The 15,792-nt window shown below is 53.2% G+C and overlaps 3 protein-coding genes across 13 annotated transcripts in view; 2 read left to right on the top strand and 1 right to left on the bottom strand.

The window, feature by feature from the left end:
• The window catches only part of ZNF821 (zinc finger protein 821), a 12,617-nt gene extending 12,131 nt beyond the window's left edge, over positions 1-486 (bottom strand). For 5 of the 7 annotated variants that reach the window (XM_021408177.1, XM_021408178.1, XM_021408180.1 and 2 more), the window contains exon 1: positions 28-485. The gene's annotated coding sequence lies outside the window, so the exon portion shown is untranslated. Of the gene's footprint in view, positions 1-27 lie in introns of all 7 variants that reach the window. The other 2 variants (XM_021408175.1, XM_021408182.1) reach the window with 2 other exon arrangements.
• Positions 29-11,004, top strand: IST1 (IST1, ESCRT-III associated factor). 5 transcript variants are annotated; one of them, XM_021408188.1, is made up of 10 exons: positions 29-907; positions 3,680-3,779; positions 4,429-4,609; positions 4,874-4,961; positions 5,273-5,356; positions 5,732-5,842; positions 6,189-6,389; positions 7,279-7,371; positions 8,561-8,609; positions 9,696-11,004. In XM_021408188.1, the coding sequence occupies exons 1-10, from the start codon at positions 905-907 to the stop codon at positions 9,893-9,895; spliced, it is 1,110 nt and encodes a 369-aa protein (XP_021263863.1). In that variant the 5' UTR covers positions 29-904; the 3' UTR covers positions 9,896-11,004. The 5 variants fall into 5 exon arrangements, with proteins under 5 accessions (XP_021263863.1, XP_021263865.1, XP_021263866.1 ...); XM_021408190.1 differs by having other exon boundaries at positions 495-835; XM_021408191.1 differs by having other exon boundaries at positions 495-862.
• On the top strand, positions 11,362-14,975 carry DHODH (dihydroorotate dehydrogenase (quinone)). The gene is made up of 8 exons (XM_021408187.1): positions 11,362-11,695; positions 11,940-12,139; positions 12,342-12,424; positions 12,903-13,090; positions 13,448-13,561; positions 13,902-14,055; positions 14,128-14,287; positions 14,407-14,975. The coding sequence occupies exons 1-8, from the start codon at positions 11,486-11,488 to the stop codon at positions 14,459-14,461; spliced, it is 1,164 nt and encodes a 387-aa protein (XP_021263862.1). The 5' UTR covers positions 11,362-11,485; the 3' UTR covers positions 14,462-14,975.

Genomic DNA, 15,792 nt, shown 5'->3' with positions numbered 1-15,792 from the left:
CCCTCGCCGCCGCCCGGAGCCGCTCACCTGCGTGCCATGGACGTGCAGCAGGTGCCGGCCGGGAGAGCCGCGCTCCGCTCCCCGCGCCTCGGGCGGCGGCTGTCCGAGCCCGTCGGGCCCCGTTCCCTGCAAGGGCAGAAACCGATGTCACGCCGGTCAGAGCGGCACCGCCCGCGTTTCTAGCTCAGGCACCCGCCCAGGGGCGAACCGCTTCGCAGCGGGGACTCTCAGCCCGCGTCCATTCGCGAACGTGAAGACCCCGGGGAGCCCCGCACGGCGGACAGCGGGGCACGGCCGCGCCGCCCCGGGACGGAGGGGTCTGCGGCTGCCGGGGCCGTTCCAGTGGCAGCGCTCCACCGGGGGCGATGTCACTGGCGCTTCTCTCGAGAGCTCTCCTCGGCCCGGCCCCACTCTCCCTCACGGAGGCGCCGCCGGGGCCCGCTAGTACGGCCGCCCAGCGCGGCGCTGTCAGCGTGCCGGAGCTCGCGGGGCGGGGCGGCGGAACGCGATGCCGCCGGAACCTCCGCGCCGGGACCTGGCAGCGGCGGGCGCGTACGGAGATGCGCAGCGTCGACGGCGGTATAAAAAGAATCTCTCCGCCGGATAACGTAGTCCCTCAGCGCCGCCCTCTCGCAGCCGCCGGCACGTCGCTTTCCCGGGACGCTGCCGCGTCAGTGCGTCATTCAGCTCCGTACGGCCTCGCCGCCGGCTGCCGCAGCCCGGCCGTGCCCCGAGCGGGGAGCGGGGAGCGGCCTCCTCGGCGGATCCCTCCGCGCGCAGGGAGGCGTCCCGGCGCGCGCCGCCATTTTAGGTGTCTGCGACCGGCTGTGTAGCGGTGAGCGGCGCTGGGCGGCTGTTGCTGGTGCGGCTCTGCCCCAGCCTGTGCTGGTCTGGGTCTGCCTCGATGGTGGGTGGGTGGGGGGAGAAGGGGGAGAAGAGCCTGTTCCCATCGCCGCGGGGCGGGTTGAGCTGAGCGGGGCCTCTCGCGCTGCTCTCTGTTCCCCTCGGGCGGAGCACCGCGCACGGGGCCGCCCCGGCGGTGCTGAGCCCGGTCCGGCGAAGGTTCGCTTCGGCGGGGCAAAATGATTCCTTAGATGGGGCTGGCGGTGGTGGGAATGGTGTTCTCAGGGGCACGGACTGATATGGAAACGTGCCTCGTGCTGAGGCTTTCTTGCAGCTGCGTAAAGTTACTTAGGTGTTGGAGGAGTTTACTCAAGTTATAGAAGGGCAGAACTTTTCATGGCATGAGATGGATATATTACGTGTTTTTGTGTATCGGTGTTTGAGCTTAGTTGGCTCTGTGAGTTGTTGATAATTGCACTGATGTTTGAACAGGTCAGCTTAGTAATCTGCATGTACTCTAAATAGCAGTAAATTTATATAAACTACTCCTCATATGCTAAATGTTACCATTATCCAGAAGTTTGCTCCAACTCCCTTGGTACAAGCCAGGTCTTTCAGTGTTAGCCCTGGGGAAGATTTTCTTACAAATGTTTTTTGTCAAAATGAAATGCTGTAATAAATTGTCTTTTGCATTAGTTTTTGGTGGGACTGATTAGTTGTGCTGGCTCCTGAGAGCCTGCAGGAGTATCGTGACAGGTGTTGGGCAGCAGGAGTATGGGGAATGTAGAACTGCTGCTGGCGGGACTGTCAGCATGGCTCGCAGCTTCATATGTGCAGTTCTCAGGTTAATTGTGTACTGTTCTACAGCTTGCATGCTGATACAATAGAGGCTGGCTTGGTTCTTGAGTATTTAGAAGGAACACTTGAGTGTTTCCTTTAAAAATGCGGCTTTCTCGGTGCAGGGAGAAGGGGATGCAGCTGGATTGTGTGATAGTTGCAGTCACATCTCCAAGCTCTGGATTTGTTCCCTTGCTTTTCAGACTGACAGAATGGAAGCACATCTTCTAGCATCCATGCTATTTATTGATTACTACAGAATATTATTTATTGCAACTGGCAGTATGTGAGATCTTTTGGATTTTTTTTCATTTGGGCTTCAAAGAAATCTAGGGTGGCAAGCCTCAAAATAGTGTGCAGCTCAGCTTACTGTGCTGGGCTTGCATTTGTCTATTCAGACTATCACTGAGGAATGTTTGTTTAACACTTTCAAAATTGTACGATACTCTGGTATTCCCATCAGTGACTGGTGTTAGTTATCCAGATTAAATAGACTCATCCTTTTGTTTAGAATCATAGAATCACCAAGGTTGGAAAAGATCTCCACGATCGCCTAGTCCAGCCATCCACCTGCCACCAGTATTTCCCCACTAAACGACATCCTTCAGTACAACACCTAAACATTTCTTGAACACCTCCAGGAATGGTGATTCCACCACCTCCCTGGGAAGCCTATTCCAGTGCCTGACCACACTTTCTAAGAACAAATTTTTCTTAATATCCAACCTGAACCTCCCCTGACACAGCCTGAGACAGTTCCCTCTTGTCCTATCGCTAGTTACGCAGGAGAAGAGGCCAACCACAACCACCTTTCAGGTAGCTGTAGAGGGTGATAAGCTCTCCCCTGAGCCTTCTCCAGGCTAAACAATTCCAGTTCCCTCAGATGCTCCTCGTAAGTCTTGTGCTCCAGACCCCTCAACAGCTTTTGCCCTTCTCTTGGACACGCTCCAGTGTCTCAATGACTTTCTTATAGTGAGGGGTTTTAGGGTATGTTTGCCAACCCTGTACCTGTTATGTTTTTGGAGTAGTCCCAGTTCTTGATTGTTCTGTGTCTCTGTCTGGGGTCAAGATTCAGTCTGTTGGATAATTCCATTCCAGGAAGTTTCTATTTGCTGTTGGCCTTGGCTGGATGTAGCGTTGTAAGGTGGGAAAGGGATTGGTGGGTGCTGTAGGTCCAGTCATTTGAGAATAACCAGATTTGAGCCTGTACCTGTTCATTTGGATAACACAAATAGGATAGCTCAGTTGGAAGGGGCCTACAAAGAGTATCTATTTAAATTGCCTGATTGCTACAGAGCTAACCGAAAGTTAAAGCATGTTATTGACAGCATTATCCAAGTGCCTCTTGAACGCTGACAGACTTAGGGGATTGAATACCTCTCTAGGAAGCCTGTTCTGTTGTTAGACCGCCCTCACATTAAAGACGTTTTTTTCCTACTGTCCAGTCTGAACCTGTCCAGCTTAGTGCTGTTCCCTCAGCAGAGCAGAGACTGGGACGTACCCCTGGGCTTCCCCTCCTCAGGAAGTTATAGAGAGCAAAGAGGTTGACTCCTGCCCTCCTTTTTTCCAGACCCATGTGTCCTCGGCCTTTCCTCATATGCCTTCCAGCCCTTTTACTACCTTTGTTACCCTCCTCTGGATGCTTTCAAATACCTTAACATCATATTTATATTGTGGAAATTAGAACTGCACACGATACCTCAAGGTGAGGTCATACCAATGCTAAATATAGTGAATCACCTCTTTTGACCAGCTAGCAATGCTGTGTTTAATGCATTACGAAATGCGGTTCACTCGACTTCAGGGGCACGCTGCTGACTTGTTGAGCCTGCTGTCCCTTTCTGTAGAGCTGGTCTTCAGCCACTTTTCACCTAGCCTGTACCTGTGTCTGGTAGAACTTGGTGTTTGCCTTCGCTGAATTTTATTTTTTTCTGAGTAAAACAGGGACCAGTGCCTTTCTGGTTACTGGTGCCAATGATCTTCCCCTCTCTTCCTGTAGAAACCGTTCATCATGTTAGGCTCTGGGTTCAAGGCTGAGCGCCTGCGTGTCAACCTACGCCTTGTCATCAATCGCCTCAAACTGCTGGAGAAAAAGAAGAGTGAGTATTTGAGGGGGTAGGTGTTACCCTGGATACTTCTGGGGGCTCAGGAGACTTGAGGGGAAGATTTTTTTTTTTTTTTTCTGGAGTCAGGGAAGTTTTGCTGGCTAAGTGTGAAATAGCCTTTGCTCTTCCTTGCTGGACCCAAGCCTTGCACTCTGCCTGGGTATGTTGATCCCCAGAGGAATAGGCTGGCCCTAGTGCGGTCTCCATACAGCTTTCTGGCAGGTGTCAGAGTACGACTGACAAGGTGAGTGGTGTCACAGCTGTGTGCCACATGCAAAAGGACATCTGAGTTTGCCCAGAAGGTTATTTCTTGGGCCTTCTGTGCTTACGTAGAGAGGAAATTCCTGTGCGCGGCGAGTGACTCACCTCACTTGGCCTGTTCTGCCCTGATCAGATATGGATAAGATTTACCCCATGGTTCTGATTGACTCTACAAGGAAATTGAAGGTGTGGGAGTGTTTCTAGCAGCTAAAAACCCACTCCCCTTTCTCCTGTGAGTTTATATGGTAGGACGAAGACACAAGGGGTCTGCTAAGCTATGACTGAGCTTGATGAGGAGAGAGAAGTTGGTGATGGGTGTGTGTATGGTGGGGGCAGTAGCCCTTGGCAGCACAGTGACTGGCGATGGGGATATCTGCTGTAGCTGAGTTGGCCCAGAAGGCGAGGAAGGAGATTGCGGATTATCTGGCAGCTGGAAAAGATGAGCGTGCCAGGATTCGTGTGGAGCACATCATCCGTGAAGATTACCTTGTGGAGGCCATGGAGATCCTGGAGCTGTACTGCGATCTACTGCTAGCCCGCTTTGGCTTGATTCAGTCCATGAAGTAAGCGCTGTCCTAGGGGGTATGTGGGAGAGGGTCCAGGGCCCCTGGGTTGAGGGAGGGGGTACTGCTGGGATCAGGCCTGCAATACAGAAGGGCACCTGTTTTTATTTCAGTGTCCCAGGGCCTCTGGAGACCTTTTCTTCCCCGGCAGGGAAGACTCTAGAGCCCAACATGACGGGCTGGGGATATTTGGGCTAAGCAGGTGGAGGGCTGCAAAAATAAACTATGTGGTGTGGAGATAGGATTTCCTTCTATTATCCTTAGGGAGCTGGACTCTGGCCTGGCAGAAGCAGTGTCTACACTGATTTGGGCTGCACCACGACTCCAGTCAGAAGTGGCTGAGTTGAAGATTGTGAGTAGGGTTGTTTGAGGGGTGTTATGTATGGAGGGTGGGGAACCATTGGACGATTTAGCATTGGACTCTGTCATTGAGGCAAAGGACGTTTTTAGGGGCTCTGCAGATGGAGACCTCAGACCAGGTTTCACTTCTACAAGGAATCCTGAAGCCTCGTGAATGGCTCAGGCTGCTCAGCTGGGTGCACTTGGTGGCAGAAATTAGGACAAATGGAGGGGCAGAAGGCTGTAGGGACAGCAGATGATGTGGGATGTGTGGTGGGGGAAAGCAAGGATGTACGTGTTCCCAGAGTTTCTCTCCTGCTGCAGGTTGCTGACCAGCTGTGTGCCAAATACAGCAAGGAGTATGGGAAGCTGTGCCGCACAAACCAGATTGGAACAGTTAATGACAGGGTAATGAACTGGTGGAACAGATAGTCTGCTGTGGATATCTGCCTCTTGTTCATGTGACAAGTAGCTGATGTCTGTGGCTGACTGTGGAGTTGGGTGGGACAGTTGTGGGGACTGGCCTGCCTTTACGCACAGGAGCATGGTGTTGACATCCCTGTCAGGTGGGGCCAGGCTGTCTTGCCTGTGGATGTAGAGGAGCAGAGCGTTTGGAGCCCTGTCTTGTGGCTGCCAGAAGCCTCTACTGTTGCAGTGTTGTGCTGGGTGGAAAGGGCTCCTCAAGACTGCGCTGTGCTTCCCACAGCAGATGACCCTGGCTGTGACTGAGCCCTGCCATGCTGCACTGTCCTTGATGAGCATCTCTGCACCCTTGTGTTTCAGCTGATGCACAAGCTGAGTGTGGAGGCACCACCCAAGATTCTGGTGGAGAGATATCTCATTGAAATTGCCAAGAACTACAATGTTCCGTATGAACCTGACTCAGTGGTGATGGTGAGTGAGGCACATGCAAGTCTATGGTCCCATTCTGTGTTACAGTAACTGAGCTTTCCTGTTAGTGCTGTGGAGCACAAGGTCATGGCGTTGCACCAGAGTTTATGGTAATTTCACTTTGATGTCTTCTAGACAGCCTTAGCGTAGCAGGATCCCTTCTGCTTCTCAAAGTCCTACAGCATATGGCAGTAGTTAGATTATAGTCTGGTCTCCTTTCTGACTCTCATTAGTAAGGTTACTATCTCTTTTGTACTTCTGTTCTTGTCCCATCTTCTCCAGTGACAACTACTGCATCTAATGCTGTTCAGAGGGTTATGATCAGAAAAGTTTCTTCTTCCCTCCCCAGGCTGAAGCTCCTGCAGGCGTTGAGGCAGATCTGATTGATGTGGGATTCACAGATGATGTGAAGAAAGGTGGCCATGGAGGTGGAGGAGGTGGTGGATTTACAGCCCCACTGGTTGGTCTTGATGGTTTAGTGCCTGTGCCAATGCCTATGCCCATGCCATCAACAAATCCTCCCTTCTCCTATCCACCTCCAAAGGGACCGGTAAGTGCCTATCGTTTGAGCGTGCCTTTTTTTCTGGAGAGCTTGACTGTGATGCCCCACACCTGCTGATTGGAAAGTGTCTGTGCTTGGTAGCTTTTTGTGTCAGAAGGCCATCTTGTTACTGTGAGACTACATGGGATAGAAATTCTTGGCAGCACAGATAAAGCTTCTTGTTGCATCTTGATTGTGAAAGTTCCTGCTGCTGTTCTCCAGCCAACCCACTTTGCCTCAGGTGTTAGTTCTGGACTCCTCTGCTCTCTGAAGGCAATCTTCTGACTGCCATGCTTTTGGCCAGAGGTTGGAGTAGCACTTTGAATTTGGTAGGCTGGTAGTACGTACAGGTTCAGTCAAGGAAATCAAGTGAGTTTTGTGGAGTGGGAGCATCCAGCAGTGTGGTGGTTTTTCATGGGAAATTTGGGCCAAGTGCTTTCAGCTGTCTGAAAGCTCAGGCATAAGTATTCTGGGGAATTGCTCTAAGACTAGATCTTTGAGGTACTGTTTCTTTACAAATAAGGGTAAAACAAAGCCTTGAGTGAGCCAGAGAGACCTCCTTCCTGTTTTGTGATGCTACGCTCAGGAGAAATGGCTCATTCTGCTTAATGCAGAATGTTACGCTTTTGGCCTTCTAATGCTGTGAAAGATGAGGTGTTTAGTTTTGCTGGTCCTTTAGAATAACCAATAGCCCTGTTAGCTGGCTGCAGGTGACTGTGTCTAATATGCGAGAATCTTCCTTGCAAGAGTAAACCATACCAACTTGGATACTTGTCTGCATGTATTTTAGACTTCTGCTTTCTCTGTTTCTCGTAGAGGCTGTAGGTGTATTGTGTCCCGTGGAGTCTCTCCCAGATGAATTGTCTGGTATTTGACTGTTTAATTTCTCTATGTACAGGAGAACTTCAATGGCCTGCCAGTGGGGACCTACCAGCCTTTTACTAACATCCATCCACCACCAATTCCAGCAAACCCACCAACGTATGAATCTGTAAGTGCCTGAGGTGAATCACTGTTGTAGGTAGCAGAGGGAAACTCGAGAAGAGGGCAGTGGTAGCTACAGAAAATACAAGTGTTCGTGAAGCATATTGTTGTCAGCCTTTTGGGGCTTTTGGGGTGGTGCTTGGTATTGATTTTGTCTGAATAGCTGAGTGCGTGTGATGAGAGAAACTCATCACAGAGTTCTTCTCTCAGAAGAACTTTCAGAGTTCTTCTTTCAGAAGTTTTGGTTGCAAAGGAAAGCCAAGATTTGTTTTTACCACATTATTAAAATGAAAAAGAGTTGAGAAGCAGAGTCCAGAAATCCCATTTTCTGTAATGTGACACGTTTATCACCTTCAGTCTCTTTAGCTATGACTTTTGAACTAATTTGTAGTTATTCTGGATGAACATTTTGACTTAATCAACTGATGAATGTTAAAGTACTCTTCCTTTCTGAGACTTTTCTCAGTCCTTGGGGACAAAAATGGGGAGTCTGGAGTTTTCTTTTCCACGCTTTTGTTTGCTGCAGTTCGTGATCAAGCCTCTCATTTTGCTGTTGGTGATGTGCTTGTTTCTGCAATATCTTGAATAGTAATGAGCGTAGCTCCTCAGAATCTGTGTGTACCAGTTGCACAGAAGCCTTTGAGTCCAGGAGATGCAGGCACAGCAGCTGTTAGCTAGGTTGAGATAGATGGCACTGACTGCAGCCCGCCAGGAAGGGAGAGTTCTCCTAGCAAAACTGACCATGCTTTGGGCCTTTGTCCCCACCTGTCCGAGACCCAAGAAGCCTTTATTTCATCGCTGCTGGTTGCAAGGGCTTATCTATTGCTTGTGAGAGTAAGCAGTTGCTGTATTTCTGTGGGGAAAGAGAACAGTCTTCTCTCACTTCTGTCCTTGGGAAATACTCTTTGATCTGCTAGTGGATAGGCTCTATTTATCTGGTTCCAAAATATTGCCAGTGAAGCTGCTTTGATTGACAAGGAGGGAGGGAAAAGAAAGCACTGCCTCCTTGGGAGGAGAGTCAGATTCTTCTGAGTGTGCTGGGAACTAGGGTTGTTTTTTTTTCTTTTTCTTGGGGATATGTCGTACGCATTGTTGAGCATGACTGTGGCTGCTGTTGCCTATGAGCTTTGCTGTATGGCTCTGGCATTCTGTGCTTGCTGGATGAGAGAGCTATAGTAACAGAGAGCCTTTTTCAGATTGATGAGCCTAATGCTGACAAGGATGCTGCTTCTGCATCGGTGGCAGGTGAGTATGTCAAGAGATGTGGGAAACATGGCAGTAGTTTGGAGCTGTGGTTAGCCTGGGATCCTAGTGTCCTTGTGAGTAAGCTTTCCTTAAGTGGAACGATGTGTACAACTTCATGTATCTTGAGAGCGGGATTTGAGTTTGGAGAGGGCCCTGGTGGAAATGGGGAGTATCTTCTCACACAGGGAGGATCTGGAAAATTTAAGAATTAGAGTTTGACTTTGAAGTCAAACTAGGTTTCTAGCTTAAGCTAACTTGTCAGACTAAATGCAGGAGTTTGCAGAAGAAAATGAGAAAGCAACAGATTCAAATAATATATTTTTATACAACATAAGCAGTATTATTCTTCAGGAGCAGAAAGAAAAAAGCAGGCACTAAGAGGTAGATAAGTTTGTGTTAATGCAGCGGAGCATAGCTAGTGAGAGTTGTTCTCTCGCTATCTAAATGTTTGTAATGTGCTTCAGACATTGTAAGTGGATCACAGTTAATTTCTCCAGTCTTGCATGGTGCACTTCTCTGTAAGTTTTGAAAGCATCTGTTATCTCTAGCACTTGATCAGGTCAGACTGGGTTTTGCAGTAAATTGCCACTTAGTATCTCCAGCAAGGATTCCTGACCGTCCTTTGGGAAGTGGTGATGGTGTGTGATGGAGATATGCCTATGGTTGCACTGGAATTGGTACACTTCAGTTTAATATCTGAGTGATAGGAGCATAAGATCCTTGGTACCTATGTGTCTCTTTAGGAGGTGTTGGAATGGAGAAAATTGGGACTTAGAATCCCCATGGTGCAGTCCAGCTGATACATGTGTGCAGGAGCTTCAGCTGCGCTGCCCCACAGCTCACTTGGGCCAGCAAAGGGAAAGTCTGTAGTACATCTGTAGGATGGGGTGTCCGGCCCACGGCTGCAGCTCTTTGCAGCTGTGTAAACCTTTTCCCCATTGAGTCTTAAACGGAGTTGGAGCTGTGTTACTGCTGGTCACTGGTACTGCCTTTTTGTAGGGCCATGTTGTGTGTGCCTCTGTCTTTTGGTCTGATTAATGTGATGGTGAGTGGAGTGAAATTATTATTTTTTCCTATTCTAAATAGGGCCTGGACCCAAGCCTGAAGCTTCTCCAAAGCCAAGAGTTGGACCTCCTAATACCATTGATAATTTTGTGTTGCCTGAATTACCTTCGGTGCCGGATACACTGCCAACAGCATCTGCTGGTGCCAATTCTTCTGCCTCTGAAGACATTGACTTTGATGATCTTTCTCGGAGATTTGAGGAGCTAAAGAAGAAAACATAAGACTGATTGGGCTGTGACTCCCCTGAAAGGGCAGGAGCTCTGACTGCTGCTTCTCTCTGAAACACTCCCATAAATTGGTTTCCTGTATTAACCTGAAATGAACACTTCTTTTTGAGCTCTCTTCCTGCTGTACTTAAACCAAGTGCTGCTGCTTTCCCAGTCCTTGTTGCTCCAGGAGTTGAACTGTGGAGACTCTTAAGAGATGAAAGCAGGGAACAGCTCCAACCAATCTAGGTAGCTATAGAGAAAGGCCTTGCTTGGTTGACATTCCTGGCTGTTTCTATGGCAGCTCTGTGCTCTCTTCCACAGAGAAGGGTGATGAAGGTTGAAAGGGCTTTCTCCTCGTGTTTCTGGTTTCAAGGGGAGTGTTATCTACAAGCTGCCCTGCTCTGCTTAATGGTATGTGTGGTCAGGGTGGTATCTCTCTCTCTCTCTCTCTCTCTCTCTCTCTTTGGTAAGATTTTTAACTAATTGGGGCAGAGGCAGGAACTACCATTATGAGTAGACATGGTATTGCCCTTTAGGCTTTGTGGTACCCTGGCACTGGTGCCATCCCTGTGGCTCCAGCTGGCTCCGGTTGCAGTTTGTGTTGGAAACCACTCCTTCAGACTCTCTGAACTCTCAGGGAGCCCTCCGCAGCTGTTGCTGCACTACCTGCAGGGAGGGCCTGCTCCCCTTTCACCCAGGAGCAGTGCTCAACAGTTTCCTGCTCCAGCAGCGTGTTCAGACAACTGCTGCAAGCGTGTGTGGGGAGAGCAGAGAGTGGGCCTGCAGAGCACTGCAGTGTGTTCTGGCTCTGCCATGGGCTAAGCCTGCCCCATTCTCCCAGGGCCTCCAAAAGCTGTGGAGAGCTGAAGTGTTTTGGAATCCGGCTGCTTGGCAGAGCAGGGTGATAGGAAGCCTCTGGCGTGATGCCGGCAGAGCTGCTTGTGCAGTGCTGGTTGGTTTCTGTCGGGCGGTGCTGTTCTGTTCGGGGGGAGGCGTTGCTGGATATGATGTAGGCTCTTCTGTACAATGTATCTGTACATAACACTACTTTTCTTTGAAGTTCTGGGTTGATTTGTATCTTAAGATTAGTTCCTAATAAAGATGGGCTGCGAGCAGCTGTGGCTGCGGGCTCCGGGCTGCCTTTGTTCGGGGGCCGCGCAGGGCAGGGCCGTGCTTGCTGCGGGCTGGTGCGCGTGGGAGGGCCCCGCAGGGGAAGCGGCGGCAGCGATGGGTGCGTGTGTGAGGAGAAGGTACCGGGGCGTTAGGTCCTGCGCCCCGTGGACGAAGACCTGCCGCCGGGTTTGTGCCTTCCCGTTCTCTTTTAACTCACCCGGGGGTCGCCGTCTCTCCCGGCCCCAACGGCGCTGAGCTGCGCGGGCGGGGCCCGGGGCGATCCCGCAGGCCCCGCCCGTTTGTCCCTCGCTCGCGCCGCTTCCGTTCGCTTTCCGGCTGCCCGCCCTGAGTCTTGCCGCGTTCCTATTGGCTGGAGGGGCTGCTCTCCGCCAACCGCGGGGCCTGGCTGCAGGAAGTGCCGCGGGCGGGGCGGGGCGCTGCTGCCGCTGCGCGTGAGCGGCCGCGTGGCGGGAGCGCGGCAGACGGGCGATGCGGCGGCGCCTGCGGTTGCTGACGGCGGCGCTAGGAGGCTGCGGGCTGCTGCTGGGCTCGGCGCTAGCGGCGGGCGACGAGCGGCTTTACGCCGCGGCAGTGATGCCCGCGCTCCGCGCCGTCACCCCGGAGACCGCCCACGGCTTGGCCCTGCGCGCCGCCGCCCTCGGGCTTCTGCCGCCCGCTCGTCCCGACAGCCCCGCGCTGGTGCGGCTCCGCGGCCGCGAGGGAGAGACGGGCCGGGGGCGAAGGAGGGGGCGGCCCCGGGAGCGGGCGGGCGGGCGGGGGAGGCCGCTGAGTCCAGGGGCGGTGGCCGAGCCCTGCCGGTCAGCGGAGGGGCCCGGCGGGGCTCCTGGAGCGGCCCCGGGTGGGAGGTGACGAGGGTGTCGCGGGGGCATTGCGTGCGGGAGAAACGTCCGGGGTCTGCCGCCTTACCGGCGCTTCCCCGCAGGAAGTGCGCGTCCTCGGGCTGCGGTTCCGAAACCCGCTGGGGCTGGCGGCTGGCTTTGACAAGCACGGCGAGGCTGTGGACGGTCTGTACAGGATGGGCTTCGGCTTTGTGGAAGTGGGAACTGTCACGCCCGAGCCCCAGGAGGGCAACCCCAAGCCCAGAGTCTTTCGGCTGGTGAAGGATGAGGCAGTCATTAACAGGTGGGGTCTCACACATCGCTGGAAGAGGCTGGTGGTGGTGCGGGGGGCAGAGGGTACGTGGGTGCTCCCGACTGTCACCTGAACGCTGCACTGAGTGTGCTGAGCTGACCTGTGGAGCCAGTCCGCTCCCTTGTTGCTCTCTTTTCCTGCACAGTCCTGGTAAGCACCAGCCCAGCCCTGAGCCTCATCTTTTCTGATGCAGATATGGATTCAACAGCCATGGCCATGCTGCGGTGGAGCGTAGGCTGCGGGCCCGCCAGGAGGCACAGCTCAAGCTCACAGCTGGTGAGACGAGGTTGTAAGGCTTTGCTCTAGGGATTGGCAGAATGGATTTGGCGGTCTCCTAGCTAGTTGTGGGCCAAGGGAGGTATGCAATACAATGTCTGGGCACAGAAAGGACCTGGCTAACGCAAGGTGTACTGGGACAGCAAAAAATCTCAGGGCTCTAACCGGACACCACTACTGCTGGTTTCTGAAGCTTTGCTTACTGCTTTGGGTTGGATGCACCTTTTGAGAACAACTAAAGCCAATAGAGCTCCAGCTGGGCACTTTCCAAGGGTAGCCTCTACAGTGGTGCTGGGAGATGCTGACTGGGCCAGCTGCAGCAATGCTCCTGTGGCTGCAGGGTGGTCTGAGGTCCAGCTCCAGGAAACTCATCCTCATCTTGATTTTAGCTGGTACAGGGGCTTTCTTTGTCCAGCATGCTGGCCCCTTGGGTGGTGGTTGGTCCCTCTGCAGTTGCTCAGGCATGTCTACATTCCAGCGGGGATGCCTCTTGGAGTCAACCTGGGGAAGAACAAGAGCTCTACAGATGCTGCAGCTGACTACGTGGCTGGAGTCCAGGCACTGGGCCCCTTGGCTGACTACCTGGTTGTGAATGTGTCCAGCCCGAATACTCCGGGGCTGCGGGACCTGCAGGGCAAGGCTGAGCTGCGGGACCTGCTGACCAAGGTGGGTGAGGAGCACCTCTGGTGCAGGGAGGAGAGAGGCTTCCTGGGGTGGAGGGCAAAGCCACCAATATGTCCTCTGATCAACTGCTGAATCTGTGAGCCAGCGTTGTGTGCTGGAGTGCTGTTCTCCAGGAAGAGGCAGGTGAACAGTGAGGCACTGCTCTATGTTCTGCTCCTGTAAGCCATCTACTCCATGGCATCACAAGTCACCACAGTTCTGCCTGGGCCCTCAACTTGTGTGTTGTATGCCCCAGGCTCTGTGCTTTTGGGGACGAAAGGGCCTAACCCTGTGCTGCCTGTGGCTGTGGGTGCAGGTGGTGCCCCCCACTAAACACTATTCCTATATGTCCTGCTGCAGGTGCTGGCAGAGAGGGACATGCTGCCATGTGAACATAAGCCAGCTGTGCTGGTGAAGATTGCCCCAGATCTCACTGAGCAAGACAAGCAGGATATAGCTGGCGTTGTGTGTGAGGTGAGGGGATGGGGGCCCAGCACAGTGGTGGTGAGAAGGGGAGGACTGGTGAGAAGCTGAGTGTGTCTACCTCCTGCTCTTCCTGAGCACGGTGCCAGACAGCAGTGGTCCTGGTCCCTCTGAAGGGACAGCAGACCTGCAGCTCTGGATGGGTGGAAGGTCAACATCCTGGGTAGCCATAAGTCTGAGGGTCTGGATGAATCCCACCAGACCTCTGGGACTGTGCAGGTAGTGAGGGATGGCTGCTGGGCATGTTGCTGTGGGACATCCAGGCTGGCCTGTCAGCCTGTTGATCTGGCTGTTCACAGCAGCTAGGTCCTCATGCTGCTGCCTCCCCCAGGTTGGTGTGGATGGACTGATTATCAGCAACACCACCATCAGCCGCCCCAGCAGCCTCCAGAGCACACAGCGCCTGGAGTCTGGGGGCCTCAGTGGGAAGCCCCTGCGGGAGCTCTCCACACAGATGGTGCGGGAGATGTACGCCCTCACTCAAGGTAAGGGCAGGGCAGGGCTCAAGGTACATCCTGCCCTCACCCCTGCTGTCCTGACTCAGTGCTTGCCCACAGGCCAGGTGCCCATCATTGGAGTGGGTGGGGTGAGCAGTGGCCGAGATGCCTTGGAGAAGATCCGTGCTGGAGCCTCGCTTGTGCAGATGTACACAGCACTTGTGTACCATGGGCCCCCAGTGGTGGGGACGGTGAAGCGGGAGCTGGAGGAGCTGCTGAGGTGAGCAAGGGGCCCAGAGAAGGCTGTAGGCAGCTGGGTGCCTGTGCATGAGCAGTGGCACTTAAGGGCTAAGCAGCAGTGCTGGGCCTGCCAGGCTGTCACACACTGTTCCTGATTAGGGAGCAGGGGTTCAAGAGCATCATGGAAGCAGTTGGAGCAGATCACCGGCGCTGACAGATCGCAGGATCAAGGTCTAGCCAAGAGGAGCCATGGCAAATGATGGCAAAGGAGAAATGGCTGTGATGCTTCCAGAGTGGTTAGGCTGGGATCGAGTCAATGCCCTGGTTCTGGCCCTTGAGAAGGGTCAATAAATTGGAGCTGAGGCTGCACTGGTGGGAAGCTAATGCCGCTGCCCAGGGCTGTACTTTTGGCTTTCCTGTCGGCTGTGTTCCCCAGCAGAAACCAGCCGTGGGCCAGGTTCCACTGGGGTTGAGAAGGCCCTGGAAGAAAGCCAGCTGTGGAATGATGGGACAGTGCACACCTTCCCTACAGTACTGACCAGAGCCCAAGCAGTGTGTTGGGTATCCCTTCTGCCCTTCAGTTCTGGAACCTCCCTGCTCACTCTGGCTAGTGCTGGGTCCTGCACTGCAGCTTCCAGAGTGGCATCTGTCCTCTCTTGCCCTCATCTGCTGTCTGCACAGTGCTTTAATAAACCTACCCAAGAGTTAATAAACATTTCTCTTACCTCGTCTTGCGTGCTGCTCTGGTGACACCCCTTTGGCTGCCCAGCCTCTAGGGACAGGGTTAGCTCTCAGCTAAGGGATCCGTGTGCTGTATTGTTCCTGGTCAGTGTCTGGGCTCACTGTGGTGTCCACAGCTGTGCCTGGGGCTGAGCCTCAGGAGATGACTGGAGCTGTTTTTTTGTCTGAGCTGTCATTGTTATGCCCTATCATTTGTTATGGAAGGGCCCCATTTACTCATTCCTCTGGAAACTGCGAGTTATGTCTCTGGGGTTTTCTGGCAGCTACTGCTGCTTCACCCTGGACTGCCAGCAGTCTCTTGCCTGTCCTGAGTGAGGCTAAGTGACTTGGATGTAGCATTCCCTCTGCAGCAACTCCCCACCACCCTGCACCATGGGATTGCAGGACAGTGCTGAGCTCCGCCAAACCTGTTCATGGTCCTGAGAAGCAGCCTCTCACAGGAGTGGGAGTGAGTGCTGACCCATGGCTGTCCATAACCCTTTGCTCTCTTCGGTGCTGCGTACCCTGCACCAGCCCCTTTATTTCTTGGGTGCCTTGATTCTGACACGATGCTGTCTGCAGCTCTAACAGGGATATCTGACCATCAGATTCCATGTGCTGGGTCTGGACACGGTCCTGCGAAGCGCTTGTTCGCCTGGGCTGAAGCTGTCTCTCTTGCCCGTGGGGAAGTTCTGTGTCCTACAGCACTTTTGCCTGTGCTCTGCTGTTGAGCCGTGACAGCCGTGGACATGTTCTGTGTCTTGCAGCTGTGCACTTACCCTGAGTGTGGCGGTGCTCGACCATACCAGGGTGTGGGCTGTGATG

This window comes from Numida meleagris, chromosome 10 (genome assembly GCF_002078875.1).
Source record: "Numida meleagris isolate 19003 breed g44 Domestic line chromosome 10, NumMel1.0, whole genome shotgun sequence".
NCBI lineage: Eukaryota > Metazoa > Chordata > Aves > Galliformes > Numididae > Numida > Numida meleagris.
This window is presented reverse-complemented; position numbering and strand designations above follow the sequence as displayed.

Coding starts and splice junctions, on each gene's coding strand:
- IST1 (XM_021408188.1), top strand. Junction 3,780..4,428: donor ACTGCTGGAGAAAAAGAAGA/GTGAGTATTTGA, acceptor TATCTGCTGTAG/CTGAGTTGGCCCAGAAGGCG. Junction 4,962..5,272: donor AAGTGGCTGAGTTGAAGATT/GTGAGTAGGGTT, acceptor CTCCTGCTGCAG/GTTGCTGACCAGCTGTGTGC.
- DHODH (XM_021408187.1), top strand. CDS start 11,486: ATGCGGCGGCGCCTGCGGTTGCTGACGGCGGCGCTAGGAGGCTGCGGG. Junction 12,140..12,341: donor GATGAGGCAGTCATTAACAG/GTGGGGTCTCAC, acceptor TTTCTGATGCAG/ATATGGATTCAACAGCCATG. Junction 14,288..14,406: donor GAGCTGGAGGAGCTGCTGAG/GTGAGCAAGGGG, acceptor GTTCCTGATTAG/GGAGCAGGGGTTCAAGAGCA.